The following is a 20,427-nucleotide window of genomic DNA, read 5'->3' on the forward strand; positions in this document are numbered from 1 at the left end:
TTTGCTGATGATAGCACATTGCATTCCACTTTCCATTTTGAGAAACCTTGCCCTTCTCAATCAGCTTGAACTTCTTGAATATCCGCTACCAGTTCCTTAAATGCCGATCTCCAGGTAATTCTCCAGTTGGGCAAAGACAACTTAGTTGATTTCAATCCTTTTAAAACTCAGTCTTGTCTTATATCTTGCAAAAAGGGTTCTTCTGTTTTTATGCTTATTTTTGGTGATACTCCAATTTCTAGGCAAAATTATATATCTCTTTTGGAGATTACCCTGACTTCTAATCTCTCTTGGCACAAATTACCGTATTTCCCTATTTATAAGACACACCTTAATTTTGAGTACCGAAAGTTGAAAAAAAAAAAAAAATGTATTACATAAATTTATTGAACTCTTTATTCATCATAAAATTAATTCATACAACTCATCATTGTCAAAGCTCCCATCCATTAGCTTGTCCTCTCATTAGCTTACCTTGAAGTGTGCCACACTTCAAGGTGGCATTTCAAATGCCACACTTCTTTAAATGACTTGACAACGATCTCAATCTTGATCTCAACGATCTCAATCCCAGGATCTTTTCATCCAGGTACAAAATGCTCCTATAGTTGGTTTCTTCACTCTTCCTGATGGTGTCAAATTGTCCCCAGAAGACTTCATCAATTGGTTCCATTCGTCTCTCATGTCAGCTTTGAAGGGTTTGTTAATGCTGACATCAAGTGGTTGGAGCTGTGATGTCAAGGTATGACGGAAGTTTTGTTTTTTGTTCTGCAGCAATCTTCATTGTATTTTTTGTTATGTGTGCCCTGAACTGATCAAGCACCAATAGGGCAGGTTTGCGTAAGAGCCCATCTGGTCTCCTGCTCCAAACTTTCTCAAACCAGATCTTCATCCCATCCTGATCCATCCAACCCTTGTTATGAATGTGGACAATCACTCCTCGAAGAATGTCTTCTTTTGGCATTGTTTTGCGTTTGAAAATCAACATAGGAGGCAGCTTGGTTCCGTCGGCACAACAAGCTAGAACAACTGTATAATGGCTCTTTTCATGTCCACTTGTCTTCACAGTTACAGTTTTCACCCCCCCCCCCTCCTTATCAACAGTTTTGTTACTTCGGACATCGAATTGAAGGGGGACTTTGTCCATATTTGCATTCTGTCCCAACTCAAACTGTTGTGTCTTCCGACACTGACAAAATAATGAAATTCAAGGACCTTCTGCTCATAGCTTTCAGGCATCTTTTGCGCAAGTCTAGTGTGTGTACGCATGCTTAGTCCATTACGTTTCATGAACTTGAAGCACCAATTGTGTCTTCCTTTGAAATCAGTAACTTCTTTTTCATCGGCAGTTCTTCTTGCCTCATGCTGAACCATCTTTGTGGACACAGAAATTCCAATTGCCCTTTGCTCCTCAATCTATATCTTCAATTCCCTCTCTAAATTAGGCCATTTTGCTGACTTGCCGATTGTTTTCTCAGTTGGAGGAGGAACAAACTTACGTTCAACAGCACGATATCCATTCAATTTTGGAAACTGGATCACTTTTAACTTGAATTCAGCAGTGTACGAAAATATTTTCTGAGCATTTCTGGGCAGAACGTGGCAAAACTTAACATAATATACTGGTAACAAGTGCGAAACAGTGAGTGCAAAGACAACAAGCACGAAAAAGCAGAAAAAAAAAAATCTACAACCACTGTATAAGACGCACCCAGTTTTTATACCCCAAATTTTTCGAAAAAAGGTCCGTCTTATACATGGGGAAATATGGTACAAACATTGCTTCCTCTGCATCTAAAAAACTTGGTTTTCTCTTTAGCTCTTGGCATTACTTTTCTTCCAAACAGCTCTGTACAAATTGCAAATCTGCTCTACCATGAAATATTGGACCCACATCTGGGGCGGTGCCCCCAAAACCTCTCTGTCTTCTAGATTCCATTCAGAAGAGGGCAGTTAGATTATTTAATGACTCCTCTTTAACAGAGTCTCTGCACTCGCTGTCTCATAGACATACTGTTTCTGATGCATGCCTTTTCTACAGATACTGCCATTGGCACTGTTCTTCTGAATTGGCTTTTATAATTCCTGCTTTCTCTTTCAAAACAGTCTGAACATGTGCCGCCACTGGCCAACATCCATTTACTGTCCAACTCTAAACTCACCAAACCAACTTTTCATCTTTCTCGTTTATTCATTCAACTGCCATTTTCTGGAACAACCTCCCTTCATATGTCTTTCCTGAAAATTACAGTCTACAGAAGTTCAAGTCTGCTTTTAATGACAACAAATATCTTCTCTCGTCTTCTCAACCTCCAACTGAAGCACTGTACTAAGTACTATCGATTCTAATACTTTTCGGGGTTTCAAAAAAAAAAACAAAAAAAACTATAAATCTTCATTGCCTTGTGGTCACCCTTCTGCTGATATTAAATGCCAATTTTCCAAAATTAAACAACAATTAGCAGATCTACATAAATATTTTCTTATCACTCCAGTGGAGAAAGCCTCTAACAACTATGCCATTATTTGTAAAGCTTTTTACTTTCAGACTTTAAATGCAGAACTTAATTCCAGTGCTGCCTACAAATCCACCTACCTACCAATCAGTCCACCTATAAATCCATCTACCTACCAATAACAGCAGTATAATCACTAAGAAATTAATAGCTTTCAGCAAGAACTTAAAAATTAACATTAACAGCTATAGATTTCCCTACGTTTACTTCATACCTAAGTTCCACAAAAACTCTATTGGTTTCAAGTTCATTACGTCTTGTAAGTACAGTTATGCTCATAAGACTTGCAAAGCCTTAGAACAACTACTTGAACCTATTATGAATGTCCTGCTAGACAGCAGAATTGTAAATAACAATATACCTGTAATAAATGCACTGAGTAATGGCAATATTACACACATTCAAATGTTTGACTTTAACAGTTTTTTTACAAGCATAGATCTAACCAACTTAAAATCAGGCTTGAATAAATATACAATAATTATAAACATATTTTAAATTGCAATCCTGGATATTGGAACAATCTGATCAACCTCTGTATTTCCAATACCTACATATTTGATGGCAACACTGTATATATACCTGCAAACCAAAGTAGTCCTATGGGCAGCCCTTCTAGCTATGTCATAGCTAACCTACATCTATACTGGTTTGAAACCTACCCTCAGATATAAGTATGAACAGGTACATAAATGACCTGTTTGTTATTAACTACCCCACATTTCTACAGCAATTTGTTAGTATTTGTCCTCCAGAACTCAATCTGGAAAGAACTGATAACAATTGACCTTTCTGCCAATTACTTAGACTTGGATAGTAATATCAATAAATCACATACTACTATTAACATATATAACAAAAGAGATGCCTTTAACTTTAATTTGACCATCTTTACTCATTGGCATTCCAACATATCAAAAAAAGTACATTCAAATATAATACTCTCTCAGTGCATCAGGATAACCACTATATGTTGTTGTACTACACCCCCTCCATAGCCAGGTGGGCAGGAGCGGTAGTGCGTAGCACATGCTTCTTGATTAGATTGGGGTTCGAGCCCGTGACCACCAAATACGGAGGATGCGGAAAGGTCAGGGAATGGCCACCGCATATCTCTCCGGAGCAATATGGCCTTAGTTGCTAATGCTCCTAAAAAAAAAAAAACCAAACCAAACTAAACTATACCCCTCTGGTAGGGGGGGGTGAGCTCACAATGTGTCTATGGGTGTGGCCCCTGCCTAACCTAGGAGCTCCCAATATTTTCCTCCTCAGCAGGAAATGATGTTTTGGACTTGTTTGTTAACTACTGTTCTTCCTATGTTCATCTAGTGATAAGTAGGACCAAACCTTATATACTCTCGGCTTTTCAGGATGAAAAACCTGCAGTTTGGAATCGTGTGTCGTGTAACATCAACAAATCCAAGTTCTGGATTTATTGTGTTGCAATAACCCTTTTAAATTACTTCTTATCACTACATAAGTTGTTTTTTGGTGACTAAGAATTTTGGCAGAGAGGGAAAAGAGACTTTCTTAAAAACTCATTATTTATTAACAGAACAAATAAACATACAATACATTTACACCATACACATTATTAGTATCATTTCCATATATTTAGTACAACATCTATTCCCTGACATTATTTATCATGAAGATATTTAAGCACGAGACCAACAATATACACTAAGCTCAGAGATATTAGTAAACACAATTCTGGGAAAATATTCCCATCTCAATAAACAATATTACTACTACAACTTAAATCCCTGTAACTCTCTATTCCTTGACCCATCTATTGGGATATAAGTATACCAAAATGAGATACACAACATACATTAGCTTTTCAAAATATTGAGGTATAAGACATTGAAAGTGCAATCCTCTCATTATGATATTTACTTTACCACAAGCTTTTATATAGAACTCTATATCAGAAATACACTAACCGTATACACATGAAATCTTTATAAGCCGTATCATAGTAACACTTTGTCATTTAACATACTTTAACATTTAACCATTTTAGCATTTAACAAGAAATAATGTACACATATTTAGATTTACTAGGGCGAAACCGTTTTCTAACTAGTTCAGTATTGACCTCGCATACCAGAGCTTTCATACTTATAATATATATAATCACTCACCAGTTTATGGTCTGCTGCCTCATAAGAAGTCAGTTCTCTAACTTCCTTTATCTAGTAGAGTCAGTCTTGGGTGTTGGCCGACTTTCAATTCCTCTGTCGGTGAACAACCATGGGTGCTGTTCTGGTCAGAACACCGACTATGAAGTCCTCGCTTTCATAACCACTTCTTTTCTTCTGCACTCACATCTTACAAAAACTCTCTCCTTGCCCTGCACTGAACAATAACCACCAACAGGTTAGGAGAGGTCAGTAAAAACACGCTTTCAGGTTAGGAGAGGTCAGTAAAAGCACGTAGTGCTTTTACTGACCTCTCCTGACCTGCAAGCGGTAACCATTGTTCACAGGATTACATCACCAGGCCTTTTACAACCATTCCTGTTGCTCTGTTACAGTGGGATTTTGCTGTTAAACAAAAATAGTGGGTTATTCTAAACTAACCAGGGTGTGTTAATTTGGCAATTAATTTCAATAAATCTAATTAAATGAGGAGCACAAATTTCCACTGTGACAATGTAACAACAACAACAACAGTCTGTTCTTAGATAATATCAAAAAACTCTATAAATTTCTTGGAAATAATTTCCCTTCAGTCTTCCTTTACCATCATTTTAAGAAAGCACTTAATATCATTAAATATTAAAAGCTGATTGATAACCGTACAGATATTAACAGTACAATACAGCCACTCCCGATTAACGTAAGGGTTGCATTCTGCGTAAGTTGGATTTTATGTAAGTCAGAATTTCCTTCATGCTTGTGCAGCACTTGCTGAATTGATTGAATCAAAAAAGAAATGTTCAACAAACATGTGAATAGAATTATTTATTGTATTTATTCAATTTTTTATCTCATGCGCAGGAAAAATTACAAAAGCAGGCAATTTAAAAAATTTCAAAATTATAAAATTACAAAAAAAAGAGAGGAGACAGGCATAACATCAGTAATTTTTTCCTCTCGAGCATCGTTGCCAGAATCGATGTCTTCAGCTGAAAAGTATGTTGCTGTGGAGGTTGATGACTGTGGAGATTTAGAAGGAGCCAGCTCCTCAACCTTATGAAAGAACATTAATAGATGACTGGATGGTGGCTTTTTTCTTTTCATCGTAGATTTCTTTGCAGCAAGTAAGCATATCATCACCCCTCTGTTAACTTTTAAGAATTGTTTGCTGTCAGGATTCATCTTCTCAAACGTTGCCATTGGCATCTCTCTGGTGATGAAGTGTTTCGGCTCCTAATTTGGTTCATCTTGAGTTTTGTCACCATTTTCTTCTTTCACTATCACTGCCTGCAAGTCAATAAGTTCTTCGTTAGATAATTCCTTCTCTTCTTCCTCTATTAACTCCTCCATATCTTTGGCATCAATCTCTAACTGAAGTGGCTCTGCAACGATTACAATCTTATCTGTATCCTCTTCATATGATTCGTCTTTTTCAAACCCTTCAAAGCCTTTTATGTGCCATGGGCATATTTTCTTTCATGCATCATTTAAATAACTTTTAGTAATTTCCGCCCAGGCCTTATTAACATTTAAGATGGTGTTGTAATATTGTAAGATTTCCAAAAGTGTCTTAACGTAAAATTTTTCTCACTGTCTACTGCCGACAATGCCTGAGCAAATGTTGTGCGTAAATAGTATGCTTTTAAATTTGAAATAATACCCTGATCCATAGGTTGGATGAGTGAAGTCGTGTTTGGCAGTAGAAATATGATTCTCACGTTTGAATTGAAATCATCTAGATGCATAGGATGACCAGGAGCATTATCAAATAGAAGCAAATTCTTGAAAGGAACATCGTTGTTTTTACAATATTTTTCAACCTCAGGAATGAAGCAACATTTAAACTAATCCTCAAAGAGAGATATTGTTAACCATGCTCTCTGGTTCGATCGGAAATGCATGGATAGGGTGGCTTTATTGATGCCCTTAAATGCACAAGGATTTCCAGAATGGTACACAAGCAGTGGTTTTAATCTGTAATCTCTTGCTGCATTAGCCCCAAGCAAGAGCATGGCCCTATCTTTTGAAGCCTTGAAACCTGGCATTGTCTTTTCCTCTTTGGCAATGTATGTTCGATCCGGCATTTTTTTCCAATACAGAGCAGTCTCGTCAATGTTAAAAAAATTTACTGCATCGAATAGTTTCCATCAATAATTTTTTCCAACACATCACAAAATTTCTCTGCAGTTGCAGAATTGGCACTGGCAACTTCACTGCATACTTTAATGTTTTGGAAACCAGCACTGTGCTTGAACCTATTAAACCACCTGTTGCTTGCCATGAACTTGGGTTGGGGTCCGCTGTACTTATCCTTAATATCTTCATAAATACTTCTTGCTTTTGCTTGAATGCCCATTGGACTTGGGGGCTTCTGAATCTGATTTTCCATCCATATTATTAATTACTTTTCCATCTTTGATATGGCATCTGAATGCTGTTTTGTGATCACTGTTGCTTTTAAGTGCGTTGAACCTTTGACATGTTTTTTCTTTTATATGTGCACTGTCCCTTAAAATGGTATTCACTGTTGAAGTAGTGAGACCTAATTCCCCCGCAATAGGTGACAAACTTTGTTCTGCTTTGTACTTCTTAATCATCTTCATCTCTAAATCAATTTTGTTTGTTTCCTGGCACTGCCAGCACTTGCACTTTCTGTTATCCCCTTTCCCTTCATCATTTTAATACGTAAATAGGAATGAAGAGAAGTTTCTGATTTTCTTCTCCAACAAAATTAGTCATTTTACTCTACTTTGCTAGTTTGATATTTCTCTCCAATGCTGGGTTGTTTATGCTTCATTTGTTTAATTGTCAGCCTCCCTACTACACCAGTAACCTTAACTTTGACCTATTTACACCTTTTCCCCTCCCACACTTGGGATTACTTTAACATGTTATAAATATGCCAGAACTAATTTGCTAACTTCATGGACCTTGGCTGACATTTGCTCCTCTCAGCCCATTTCACTGGCTCCTGCTTGGCACCACAGTAAGTTGTCCACCTTTGTCTATATCCTTTTGTCTGCATTTTACATTACTTTTGTTTTTAAATTCCTCTTGGGGGGCTTGCTATTTTATTTTATTTCTTTTTATATAACCTTATCATAATTTTTAAATTTTATTTTTTATTTTAGATTTGATCTGGTTTTTATTCCTTTCCTTTTTTGGTCTCTGTTGGGTCGGCTGTGAAATATACGTCAGCCTTTTTTACTGCTTGCTATGTATATTTCATATAAGAAACAGAGGCCTTTCTTGCTATATTTCCATTGGTTTTAGCTGCTGACCCCAGATGACGAAAATAAAATCATTGAATCTATAGTATTAAGTACTATATGTATTTTTATTTAATTTTATTTTTAATTTACTTTTATTTTACAGGTACCTATTTAATTTTTTTCTATGGTTAATTAGCATTAGCAGGACATATGATGCAAGAAAGCAAGCTTATATAGCATCCGCCAAAAAAAAAAAAAAAAAAACACCCTTCCCATTTCACCAATCCATTCACCTTGCCTTGAACTTATTTAAGTTGCTGACCTCCACCACAACAGATGGAAGTTTGTTCCAACTGTCAACCACCCTCTGGCTAAAGATGAATTTCTGCACATCTGTTCTACAATTGTCTTTCCTCAATTTGAATTTATGCCCCCTCAGGTGAGTAATCTGAGTAAGAGGAATAATCCCATTAGCATTGAGCTTGCGCAATCCATTCAAGGCTTTATACACCTCAGTTAGATCACCTCGCAGGTGCATAATCTCCAGAAGCTGCAATTTGCAGAACTTAAGCCTTTTTATTTGGTAACACCAACCCTTTGTTCCACTCACCAATCTTATTGCTGTTCTCTGTACTTGTTCCAGCAGCTCTTCATCTTTGTTAAATGAGGCCTCCAGACCTGTATACAGTACTCAAGGTGTGGCCTGACCATTGCGTTATACAAAGGGACACTCACCCTTATCCCTGCTACCAAAATTCCGTTATATCATTGACAAGACACCACGAGCTACTCTTGCAGCCTTTTTGCACTGTTCAGTAAACTTCATATCTGACTTCACAATTACCCCCAGGTCCTTTTCCTTCTCCACCTCCCTGAGTGTAGTACCACACAGTTGGTACGTTACTCTGGGGTTACTGCTACCCATATGCAGTACTTTACATTTGTGAATGTTAAACTTCAGTTGCCACCTCTCAGCCCATCTGCTTAACTTTTCTAGATTCTGTTGCAGTAGCATACTATTATTACTGTCATTAACAACCCTGCCAAACCTATCTGCTATAGGCTTCTGTGTTGCCTGATAATTTATATACATCCCATGCATTTCTCTTTTCTTCCACGAGCTGTATTAATTCATCTGATATCCATTTAGGCCTAAACCTTGAACAGTATTTCTTATTTGATAAAAGCCTAGTACCCTCCAAGATTGTCCCTGTGAAAGCTTCCCATTTAGAATTCACTGTTGGTAACATCTACAGTGGTCTCAGAGAATTTAAAAGCTCTCTGAGACCACTGCAGTTACCTTTATAAAAGCAAAAACTCTTCCCCTTACCTCTGATGGTAGTTACATCTTTAAGTAATTCCCACATCAGTACAATGTGATCACTGCCAGCTAATGGTTCCTTTATCTGCAGATTTTTTTTTTTTTTTTTTTGTTAGTTGTTGGCGCATCGGCTTCTGTGGCCATAATGCACCTCCCAGAGTTTTTGGATTTTACTGTGATCCAAACCCGAGGCGGGATTCGAAACCGTGACCTTTGGGTTGTCAGGCAAGCACTTTACCCACCTGGCTAGTCCGGTCGGCATCTGCAGATTCTTAACGCACAAAGAATCACTGCTGATAGTCAGATCCAGAGTATTATTCCCTTTGGTTGCCTCTCGAACATGTTCAACTTTTTCTCAGTGTAGTCCCCTCGAGGTGGGCACCTGTACGTGGTGAGGGGACCTCCCAGTGACGCTGCTGGACTTCCAGACTAGCATCACTGGGATCCAACGCCCACAGCCCAGGTTCCAGGCTTACATCAATGGAATCCGGCGTGTTTGCCGTGCGCTGCGACCCGTGGAAATTCAGAAAGGGGGATCCTGGTGGTTGAGGGGCCCAGCTTCAATACACCACTTTGGCCCCTGCTTCGACAAGACGGGTGGTCCTGGAAGGCCCGGCTAGGATCAATCGGCTAGTAGGCTCGCCTGCGAGGGTCAACCGTGTCAATGTCACGCCCCTACCCTCATGGTCCGAGGGACAGGATTCAGGCTGGTGGCGGTGCGGGTATAGTGTCTGGGTAGCCCTGGCGTTCCACTCCCAAGCGCATTTATTGCATGCCGGGTAGTGGGCGTCCCTTTGGGCTCCGTGGTGGGTGGGGAGCCCAGGTACTGAACCACTTCAAAACCTCATGAATCCTGATAAACATATTCCTTCAGGGGCCCCAACCCGGTCCCTATCTGAAAATAATGGAGAGGCAGATAGCATTATTGCTACAAAGAGGCAGCGAACCGAACTACCATCAGGGCCTGTCCCAAGGTTCTTAATAATGCATTCCACCAACGAAACACCGATTGGTAAAATGTCGCCCTTTTTTATACAAAAAGGGTTGGATGGGTTAGCAGGTACACCCAAGTCAGTTAAGAGGCTCCGTTCTGGGGACCTCTTGATTGAAACAAAAAATGACAGGCAGTCTGAACATCTACTCCGAGTAACATCAATTGGAGGAATACCCATAACAGTAACACTACACAGAACACTAAATTCATTGAGAGGTGTCATTTCGGAGTGGGACCTTCTCGACGTCACCGAGGAGGAAATCTGCTCCGAATTAAAACCACAGGGAGTTACTGCCGTCAAGAGAATCACTGCGCGAAGGGATGGAAAAATTGTTAAAACCAGGAGTGTTATCCTGACTTTTAACTCTCCCAAACCTCCTGATGAGATTAAAGCTGGCTACATCAACTGTCCAGTGCGTCCATATGTTCCAAACCCTTTACGGTGTTTTAAATGCCAGAAATATGGACATTCTCAAATGGCCTGCCATGGAGTCCTTGCATGCGCTCGATGTGGTGCAAAGGACCACGAAACAACAGCATGTTCAGCCACGAAACCCACCTGCATTAACTGTGAAGACGAACACCCGGCCTACTCACGAGCATGCCACAGGTGGAAAGAAGAAAAAGAAATTCAACGGCTGAAGGCAACGGCTAAACATATCGTACCGGGAGGCAAGGAAAGCAGTGAAACCTCTGAACATCAAAAAACCTACCTACGCCCAGAAGGTAGCAGGGAGGTGTTCGATTGGGACTCAGACGGACATGTCCGTCCCTCCAAAAGAATCATTTACTCCCATCGCACGTTATCTTTTAAGCTCCCAAAAACCTGCACAGAAGGACCAATCAGCTGCCACTCCTATATCGGTACCTCCTAATGCTCCACAAATAACAAAAGCAAATGCAAAAGAAAAGAATAAGAAAGGTGAAATACCACCTAGTACCCAAGAAAACATGGATGTCGAGCAGAAGGACGTACAAGAAGACTCAGTTTTGGAGCTCTTTGCTGAGGAGGAAATGGACACTGGACAGCATCCATACTTCCCCAGGAAGGATAAATCCAGGACTGAAAAAGGTAAGCCCTCAGCACCTCGGAAACCGCCTGATGGACCCACCAAGCCAAAATAATGGCTAAATTCCTACAGTGGAATTGTCGTGGATTCCAGCAAAATACTGATGACATCAAGGCACTCCTGCAAAAGCACAAACCAGTTTGCTTTTGCATACAGGAGACTTACTTAAAGGCAAATGATGACCCCACCATGCATAACATTACCATCATTCGTAAGGACAGAATTGTGGATGGTCCTGCTCACGGAGGAGTCGCAATCCTCATCGGCAACCAAATCCCATTTCAGCCTTTGTAGCTTACAACTAGCATTGAGGCTGTAGCAATTTGCCTTACAGTGGGGTTCTTATTAACTGTTTGCTCTGTCTATTTGCCACCTGGGATTGACATCCCCCAGAAAGACCTTGATGATCTTATCATGCAATTGCCTTCCCCTTGTTTAATTCTTGGGGATTTCAATGGACATAATACTCTGTGGGGTAGTGCTCACATCAATGGAAGGGGACGAATCATAGAGCATATGCTCACTGACAATGACCTCTCCCTCCTAAATGTGGGAACAAACACCTTCTTCCACATGCCTACCCGTACATTCTCTGCCATTGATCTTTCTATCTGCTCCCCTTCTCTCCTTCCTTCACTTACTTGGGAGGTAGAAGAAAATCCATATGGAAGCGATCACTTCCCCGTGATAACCACCCTAACTAGTGGAAGACAGTGTCTACCATTTAGTTTACCGCGGTGGAAGATTGATCAGGCTGACTGGAATGCCTTTCAACATCTGGCAAACCTTGATATCCGTACAGTCAGTCAGGAGCCAATCAATGAAGCAGTCATTCATGTCACAGAAACGATTTTCCAAGCAGCTGCAATTGCAATCCCAAAATCATCCAGCCGGTTCCCACTATTCCCGAAACCTTGGTGGAATTCAGAATGCACGGCAGCAAAAAAAGCACAAAACAAAGCCTGGGGGATATTCTGCCGATATCCCACCACTGAAAATTTAATATCATTCAAACGTGCACGTGCAAAAGCACGTACGACGTCAGAGCCAAAGGAAATCTTGGATTCGTTTTACATCTTCTATAACTCAGGCTGCTAGCTCAAAAGTAGTCTGGGATAAGATCCGGAAAATGAAGGGAAAATATCCACCATGCCCTTCAGTGATCCTCGAGCACAACGGATGTCCAATTGCAGATCAAACTGCAGTTGCAAATAGTCTAGGGGAAACATTTGCAAAAATCTCTGCAATAACATCTTTTCCCGCAGAGTTTTTGGCCCTGAAAAAGAAAGTTGAGAAAAACCTACCAAACTTCTCTTCAAAAGGGCTTGAATCGTATAACAAGCCCTTTTTACAGGAAGAGTTAAATGCAGCACTCTTTCTCACGCATACAAGTGCTGTGGGGCCCGATGACATCCATTACGAAATGTTAAAACACCTTTCACCACAATCTAAGGATCACCTTTTAATTCTGTTTAACAGAATTTTTATTCAGAAACAATTTCCGGATTCCTGGCAAAGGGCTATTGTCCTTGCTTTCCCAAAACCAGGCAAGGGGACCTCCCAGGAAAAGATCCTGGCAATCCAAGTAACTATCGTCCTATTGCTCTGACAAGCTGTTTGTGCAAAGTCCTGGAAAGAATGGTTAATGCACGCCTCGTATGGTACTTAGAAACAAATGGTCTGCTTTCCAGGACACAGTGCGGCTTCCGAAGAAATAGATCCACTTTGGATCATTTAATCCGATTGGAAACATCCATTCGTGATGCTTTTATTAAATCCGAGCATTTGGTAGCAGTTTTCTTTAATATTGAAAAAGCGTATGACACAGCCTGGCGATTTGGGATTTTAAAAGACCTCTATAACTTTGGTCTTAGAGGTAACCTTCCTGATTTTATTAAAAACTTTCTTTCGAATCGCCAATTTCAAGTCCATTTAGGATCCACCCTCTCTCGAGTTTTCTCTCAGGAAGAGGGAGTCCCACAAGGATCCGTTCTAAGTGTTACGCTTTTCGCAATCAAAATAAACTCTATCACAGAACAACTTCCACCCACTGTAAACAATGCCCTCTATGTAGACGACTTTGCTATATTTTGTAATTCATGCAATATGAGGGTCATTGAAAGGCAACTGCAGAAAACCATTGATCATCTTACAGTTTGGTCTTTGGCTAATGGGTTCAGATTTTCATCACAGAAGACTGTTTGTGTACACTTCTGTCGCAAACGTAATCTTCATCCTGACCCAGAATTAAGGCTTGGGCAAAATAACATCCCAGTTGTTGCAGAATTCAAATTCCTTGGACTTATTTTCGACAAAAAGCTGACATTTTTACAACACATTCGTCAGCTGAGGACAAGATGTGTCAAAGGGCTTAACATCCTTCGTGCCCTTTCATCAACTTCATGGGGCGCAGATCGTTCTACCCTTCTTCGCCTTTACCGAGCACTTGTCCGTTCCAAACTCGACTATGGGTCTCAGGTTTATGGTTCTGCTAGAGATAGTGCACTTCGGTGGTTAGATCCAATCCACCATCAAGCCATCCGGACAGCCACTGGAGCATTTCACACATCTCCTGTCCAAAGCCTTTACGTTGAAGCAAATGAACCATCTCTGTCTCTTCGACATAAGCAGTTGTCTTTACAGTACGCCTTCAAATTAAAATCCCTGCACGATCATCCCACGTGGCCATCCGTTTTTGAGCCGCGCTGGGAAAACCGCTACAACACCCGTCGGACTGCCAACAAACCTTTTGGTATTCGCATTCAAGGGCTGCTGAATGAGCTAAACTTGACAGTAGACAACGTTGCCCAGTCACCAAGGCAATTCTTTCCACCCTGGCATGCTTATTTTCCAACTTGTGACTTCTCCCTTAAGATCTGGGAGAAGGCTACTACACCGCCATCTGTCTACCAGCAACTCTTTGCATCACATAGACAGCAGTATTCTGACTTTCTGCCAATCTATACAGATGGCTCAAAGTTAGAATGTCATGTGGGATCTGCTGTTGTGTTCCCTCACAAAACATTATCCTATAAGATCCCACAAGAAACTAGCATCTATACTGCTGAGTTGCATGCAATACAATCAGCCCTAGATCACATTAAAAATCGCGAGTACCAGAGGTATATGATTTATTGCGATTCATCAAGCGTGTTACAGGCTCTGGTATCGGTGAGTTTTAACCCTCATCCGATCCTGTCCAGGATCCGGCAGATTCTTTTTTCCCTCATAGAATTGGAATATGATATTCGCTTTTGCTGGATCCCAGGCCACATTGGGATCCGGGGAAATGAATCGGCTGATGCCGCTGCTAAATCAGCCATTTCCCTGGATAATCATTGTCTGTCAGTCCCCTATACAGACTAAAGGCAAATAATACATTCTAAATTACTCTCCCAATGGCAAGATTCTTGGCACGGACAGGCCACAAATAAATTACATCGCATTAAGCCTGTAATTGCGCAATGACAGTCCAGTCTATGCAGGGTCCGAAGAGAGGAAGTTGTTCTTGCTCGGCTCCGCATAAGTCATAGTCATCTAACACATTCCTATTTGCTGAGGGCAGATGACCCACCTATGTGCGAGATGTGTAATGTTATTTTAACCATCAGTCACCTTTTTGTAGAATGTCCTGTTTTTATTGAAGCACGACGCTTGTGTTTTACTGATTTTAATAATTTGACTGAGCCATTTACACTCAGTCAGATAATATGTGACAGAGATAATATGTCTGACGTTTTTTAACTTTTTACAATTTATTAATGTTTATACAAAGATCTAAGTTTTATGCTTTTACTTTTATACCTTTTTAAACATAATAATTAATTATTTGACGTGGTAGCCTTTGCTACCAAAATGTTTAATAACATTTTAAATTTGTCTTGGCGCATTATGGCCTTAGCTGCCAATGCGCCATTAAAAACCAAACCAAATCTCAGTGTAGTCTGTGCTTGTTAACAGGAGATATTGTTTCTACATGGATGCGATACGCTTAAATAGAAAGGGTGCAAGAATATTTGCTGATGCTATTGAGGCAGTGTTAGGGTGGGTTGGAAAACTACTAGTTTGGTGGGGGGGGATTCACAGACTAATGGATCTGATGTGGTCACCATTCCTCCATTTATACTCTAATCAACTTAATAAATAATATATAGTAATTTGAAAAATATATGTAGAAGAATAAGAGAAATTTACCTCAATATGGGTACGTAAAACACTTACAGAAGTGTTCTACGCACTATATTGAGGTAAATTTCTTTTATTCTGCTACAAAGATTGAAATACAACATAGAACATATTGAGTATCACAGCTTAGTTTTATACTATCACATTTTAAAACCATAATAATGTGACTAATTTTTTTTCCCCCCTATTTCCAATAGTTTGGTAACTGATATTAATTCCTGTTAACAATGGCTTCTCAGGATAAAAGTAATGATGACTGCTATTTTTATTTCTATTCTACATGTACAAAGGTAAGTAAATTATTTTTATCTTGTTATTGTGAATAATAAATAATAGCAAACAATTAGGTTACTTTTTAATTTTTCATTTACTTTATATATACTCTACCGCATTGAGATGCAAAGAAATTTTTAAAAGCATTTATTATGAAAACACATCAAAGCTAGCTGAGAATCTTCTCTTTTGCAGTATGTTCTTTTCAGGTTTTTTGGATTTGTGAAATAAAATTATTGACATGTTCAGCATGTAAAGAGTAAAATTGTTGATGCTGTTTATCACCAACCCTCCTTGGATAGTAAGAAAAATGGTTGTTATATTGTAAGGATGCCATTTGATAGTTCATAAAGTCAAAAAAAGAACAAAGAAATGTGAACATTTAATGTAATTCTACTACTACAATATAGTATAATGTAATTTCGAATATGTGCAGCATTAAACAATAAAATGAAGATTGTGAATTTTGCATTGATTGTATGGAGTAGTATAATTTATTTATGAATTATGCATGCATACATGTACAGTAATTACTGTATACATCAATACATACACCATCCAGTTAACATTGACCACCTACCTATAGTGGGTATGCCCTCCTCTTGCCTCCAGACTCCACCACACTGCAAGGCACGGACTCTAATTACTCTAAATGTTGTCGGAGGTATAGTGTACCAAGTCACCAGATTGCATCCTGTAGTCCGTGTTGGAGGATCCAAATGCTGTATCTGTTGATCCACATAATCCCAGAGTTGTTCTGTAGGATTCACATCTGGTGACTTAGGTGGCCACTTTTGTACCTGGAAGTTACATTTGTGCTTGGCGTACCACTCTCATTTAATACTGGCAATAGAGCAGTGTGCATTATTCTGCTAATATATACATCTGTATCATTCAGGAAGAAAGGCGCCATGAAGAGCTGTACCTGACAGGTCACAACGGATAGGTAGTTCTTACTATTTAGAGCAGGGGTGGGCAACAGCCGGCCCGCGACGATGTTGAATCCGGCCCCCTCGGTAAATGCATAAATATAGAAAATCCATACCTGACTACACTCGGGGTAAACGTTCGGCTTAATTCGGTTCAATCGGGATTCGCGGCCAGTACAACAGTAACCAAGTGATTCTACGCAGCGTCAAAGAGTTATTTCCTAATTATTATTGTAGCATCGATCGAACGAAGTTCCTTTGGGTTTGACTTCTTATTGAAAAAAATAATATTGGTGCGAGATATTTTATGTTTTATGCCTTTTCTAATTATTACAATTTTTAATTTAATATAATTTATAGCCCATAAAATGAGCCAATTAAAAAAAAAAAAGAAAAATTGATGCCGAATGCCGCATTTTCAATGATAATTGGACATTCAGATATTTTTTTTAAAAATACATTAATAATTTGGTAATTCAAGTAATATAACATTTTTTAGGTTTTGATTTTTTTTATTAAATCGTTCAATCTATTCCGGCCCGCATCATGATGCAAAAATTTCATTCGGCCCGCATCATGATACGAAAATTTCATTCGGCCCGCTGACGAAAAAAGTTGCCCACCCCTGATTTAGAGTGTATTTAGGGGTATAATGGCTCCAAGAAATTCTCAGGAAATCATCCCCATACCAAAACACTGTCACCCCCTGCCTGTTTCTGTTGGATCAGGATATTGGAGTGATCTTTTTAACACCTTAAAATATATATATAAAAAAGATAATCTTGTTTTAAATGTTGCAATTTGTAACATTAAAGGAACTTTAATGTTACAAATCTGTTTTTTTTTTTTTTTTTTTTTTGGCTGATGCTGAATAAGCTTGCTTTCTTGCATCATATGCCTCTACTAATGCTAATGCTAACTTATGTAACATTTGAAACATTCATTATTTTCAGAGAAGAAAATCAGATTAAACATTTGACTCAAAATTAGAGCCTGTCTGTGGTCCCTGAAGTTCAGCAAAAGTCTATAGAGACCATCCATAGTCCAAAAATAGAGACTGTCTCTATAGACCAACTGAAAACTAGAGACTGTCTGTGTCTAGTTTTGAGTTAGTCTTAAATTTTTAATTTTCAAGTCAAAATTTAAAATAGAATTGCACAATCTGTTTATTTAAATAAATAAAATGATTATTTAGATAATTATAATATAATTAAATATATGTTGCAATGATCAATCTAAAGTAAAATCTATGGGTGAAAAATAAGTTGTTCTACACATAGAACAACAAAAATTCTATGTACATAATACCATACAGATTTTCTGTGTAAGAATTAAGATGAATAAGACCATATACAATGTTCCTAAATATAAAATTAGACAAATATAATACAACATGCAGAAATATACTACAGTAGTCCAGAATGATAATCGTTATGTAGCTATTTTACATAAAAGGTCATTACAGTTAAAATAGAGTAAAAATTGTGATAGATGTGTAAACTGGATGTAGAAATTAATATTTTATGTTGTTGAAAAACCCCCAATTAGAAAAGGGGTGAAAAGCTTGAAAGAATGTAGAATTTTTAAGAAATTTAGACTTCTGATCAGGTTGGACTGGTCCAATATTAAAAAATTGCTGTCAGAAAACATTGCAGAAAGGTAGTAAAATAATATCAAACCCAATCTTCATGTAGGGCACAAAGACATAAAAGTAGTTGACAGATTAAAATAAAATAGTTTTTGATTGAAAGAACAATGTTCTGTTAAAAAGAAGTTGTGGGTAAGCCGTTTAATTGTTTTTTTGTTTATGAAGGATATGTCTGAAATGAAATTTTTAGTCATGAGATCTTTAGAGGATTTACCCAACGTGTTTACCATTTTTTGTTGAGAATTTTTCAACAACAAAATCTTCCATTTGTAGGGGAAACAAGTAGATCAAGATGGATTTCATCAAAATCTAATAGTAAACCTTTTTCTGATAGAAAAGCAAAGGCCCTGAAAAACTAGCTACAGTAAACCCCCGCTATTCACGGTATCTGTATTCGCGGTTTCGCGTATTCGCGATCGCTGATTTAATATAAAATGAAACCTAAAAAAATGTGAACTTTAAAGCACCATGAATATTTTTCGCCATAAAAAAACATGGGCGTGGCAAAAATTATCTTTCCCGGTCCAAGCAGCGCTCAGTGGGTGGGTGGGGGGAGAGGGGTGACAAAATCATGAGCTTGGATGTTTCTCACTAATCCTTATTCAGTATGTGTTATGCGCTTGTCATGAAAGGTTTTGCTGTTTGCTTTTAATTTATATGCTTATAAATTGAATAAATTTATCAATTTATAAATTGATATGCTTACAAAAGTGATAAATCTACCGTTTTGCAGTGTAAAACAGACTTTTTCGAGTGTGTTAACAAAAGAAAGTGACTTTATTCACTTTCTTTCTAACCCGTACAAAAATATGGCTACGAATAACAAGAGACAAAATATCAGAGTAGGTGATGACATTAGCGAATAAAATTGAGTTATTAGACAAAATTTCTAATGGTGAAAGTGTCTCCTCAGTGGCAAAACATTATAAAATCAATGAATCAACGGTACGATCAATCAAGAAATCGGAAGAAAAAATCCGCCGTAGTGTCCGTGAAAACGCGCTAACTGCTTCAAAAATTTGCTCTGTAACTCGTGATGTTAAATTAAAAAAAAATGGAAAAAGCTTTAAATCCGTGGATAGAAGACTGAACTCAAAAATAAAAGTCCGTTAAGTTCACTCATCATTCGTGAAAAGGCAAAACTCCTTTATCAACACTTTAGCGAAACTGGTGATAGCACTGGTGGGATAAGTTTTTTTGCTAGCAAAGGTGCTGGTTTGAAAGATTTGTTTGAAATTTCTAATAAATATTACATATAATATTAAATTGTTTCTTATTTTCATTTCGATGCCATATGCTTGCATTTAACTATGTACTGTCTATGTACATAGTCATATTATGAAGGTACATATAATACATACACAGACAAAATTTTATACTAGTTTTTCTTATATATTTCATACTTTGGAACGGAACCCCTATATTACTATGGAAGCCATAACTCAGTATTCACGTTTTCGGTATTCCTGCCATTTCTCAGGAACGTAACCCCCGCGAATAGCGGGGGTTTACTGTATATGTCTAGGGGTAAACATCTGTCATATCTGACTTATTAATTTTTCTTTGACTGAAACCTTTTTTCATCCACTGAAACTTTTATTTTAAAATTACATTTAATATACAGGGTGTTTCAGTTAAACGTTTCAGAACTTCTAAGAGGGGTAGGGTACAACCTGACAACTCGAAATCATATAGCAATGTGGGGTCGGAAATGCTTTCCTGAAGCGGTGTTGTACACAGAAGCACCATAAAGAAAAGAGACCGTAAGTGAGAAATCGTTTTAATAATACATGAAAAGAAGCAAAAGGTACATGGATTAAAGTAAGTGTTCGAAGTTTCTTCCACGGGCTACAATGCACGCCTCACATCTCCGACGCATGGACATCCGAACATTCCGGAATACTCCAGGCGAATTTCGAATTTCTTCGGCAGCTACTGCGATTCCTGCTGAAGTGTTGTTTTCCGATGAGGCATCCTTCACAAGGGAAGGAATTTTCAACACGCATAACGACCAAAGCTGGGTGGTCGAGAACCCGCATGCAATACGACGTCGTGCAGCACAGATTCGATTTTCGGTCAATGTATGGACCGGTATTATGGGAGATCACCTCATCGGACCTTACCTGTTACCGTGT

At 38.5% G+C, this 20,427-nt stretch overlaps 1 protein-coding gene across 3 annotated transcripts in view; it reads left to right on the top strand.

The window, feature by feature from the left end:
* LOC150077535 (uncharacterized) overlaps positions 1–20,427 on the top strand; it is a 441,090-nt gene that overhangs the window by 38,630 nt on the left and 382,033 nt on the right. For all 3 annotated transcript variants that reach the window (XM_090386301.1, XM_090386302.1, XM_090386303.1), the window contains exon 2: positions 15,640–15,732. In XM_090386301.1, the coding sequence (XP_090242427.1) occupies positions 15,670–15,732 (63 nt within the window). In that variant the 5' untranslated portion in view covers positions 15,640–15,669. The remainder of the gene's footprint in view (positions 1–15,639; positions 15,733–20,427) is intronic.

Source organism: Mastigoproctus giganteus, chromosome 12 (genome assembly GCF_048544385.1).
Source record: "Mastigoproctus giganteus isolate SK-2022 chromosome 12, ASM4854438v1, whole genome shotgun sequence".
Taxonomy (NCBI): Eukaryota; Metazoa; Arthropoda; class Arachnida; order Uropygi; family Thelyphonidae; genus Mastigoproctus; species Mastigoproctus giganteus.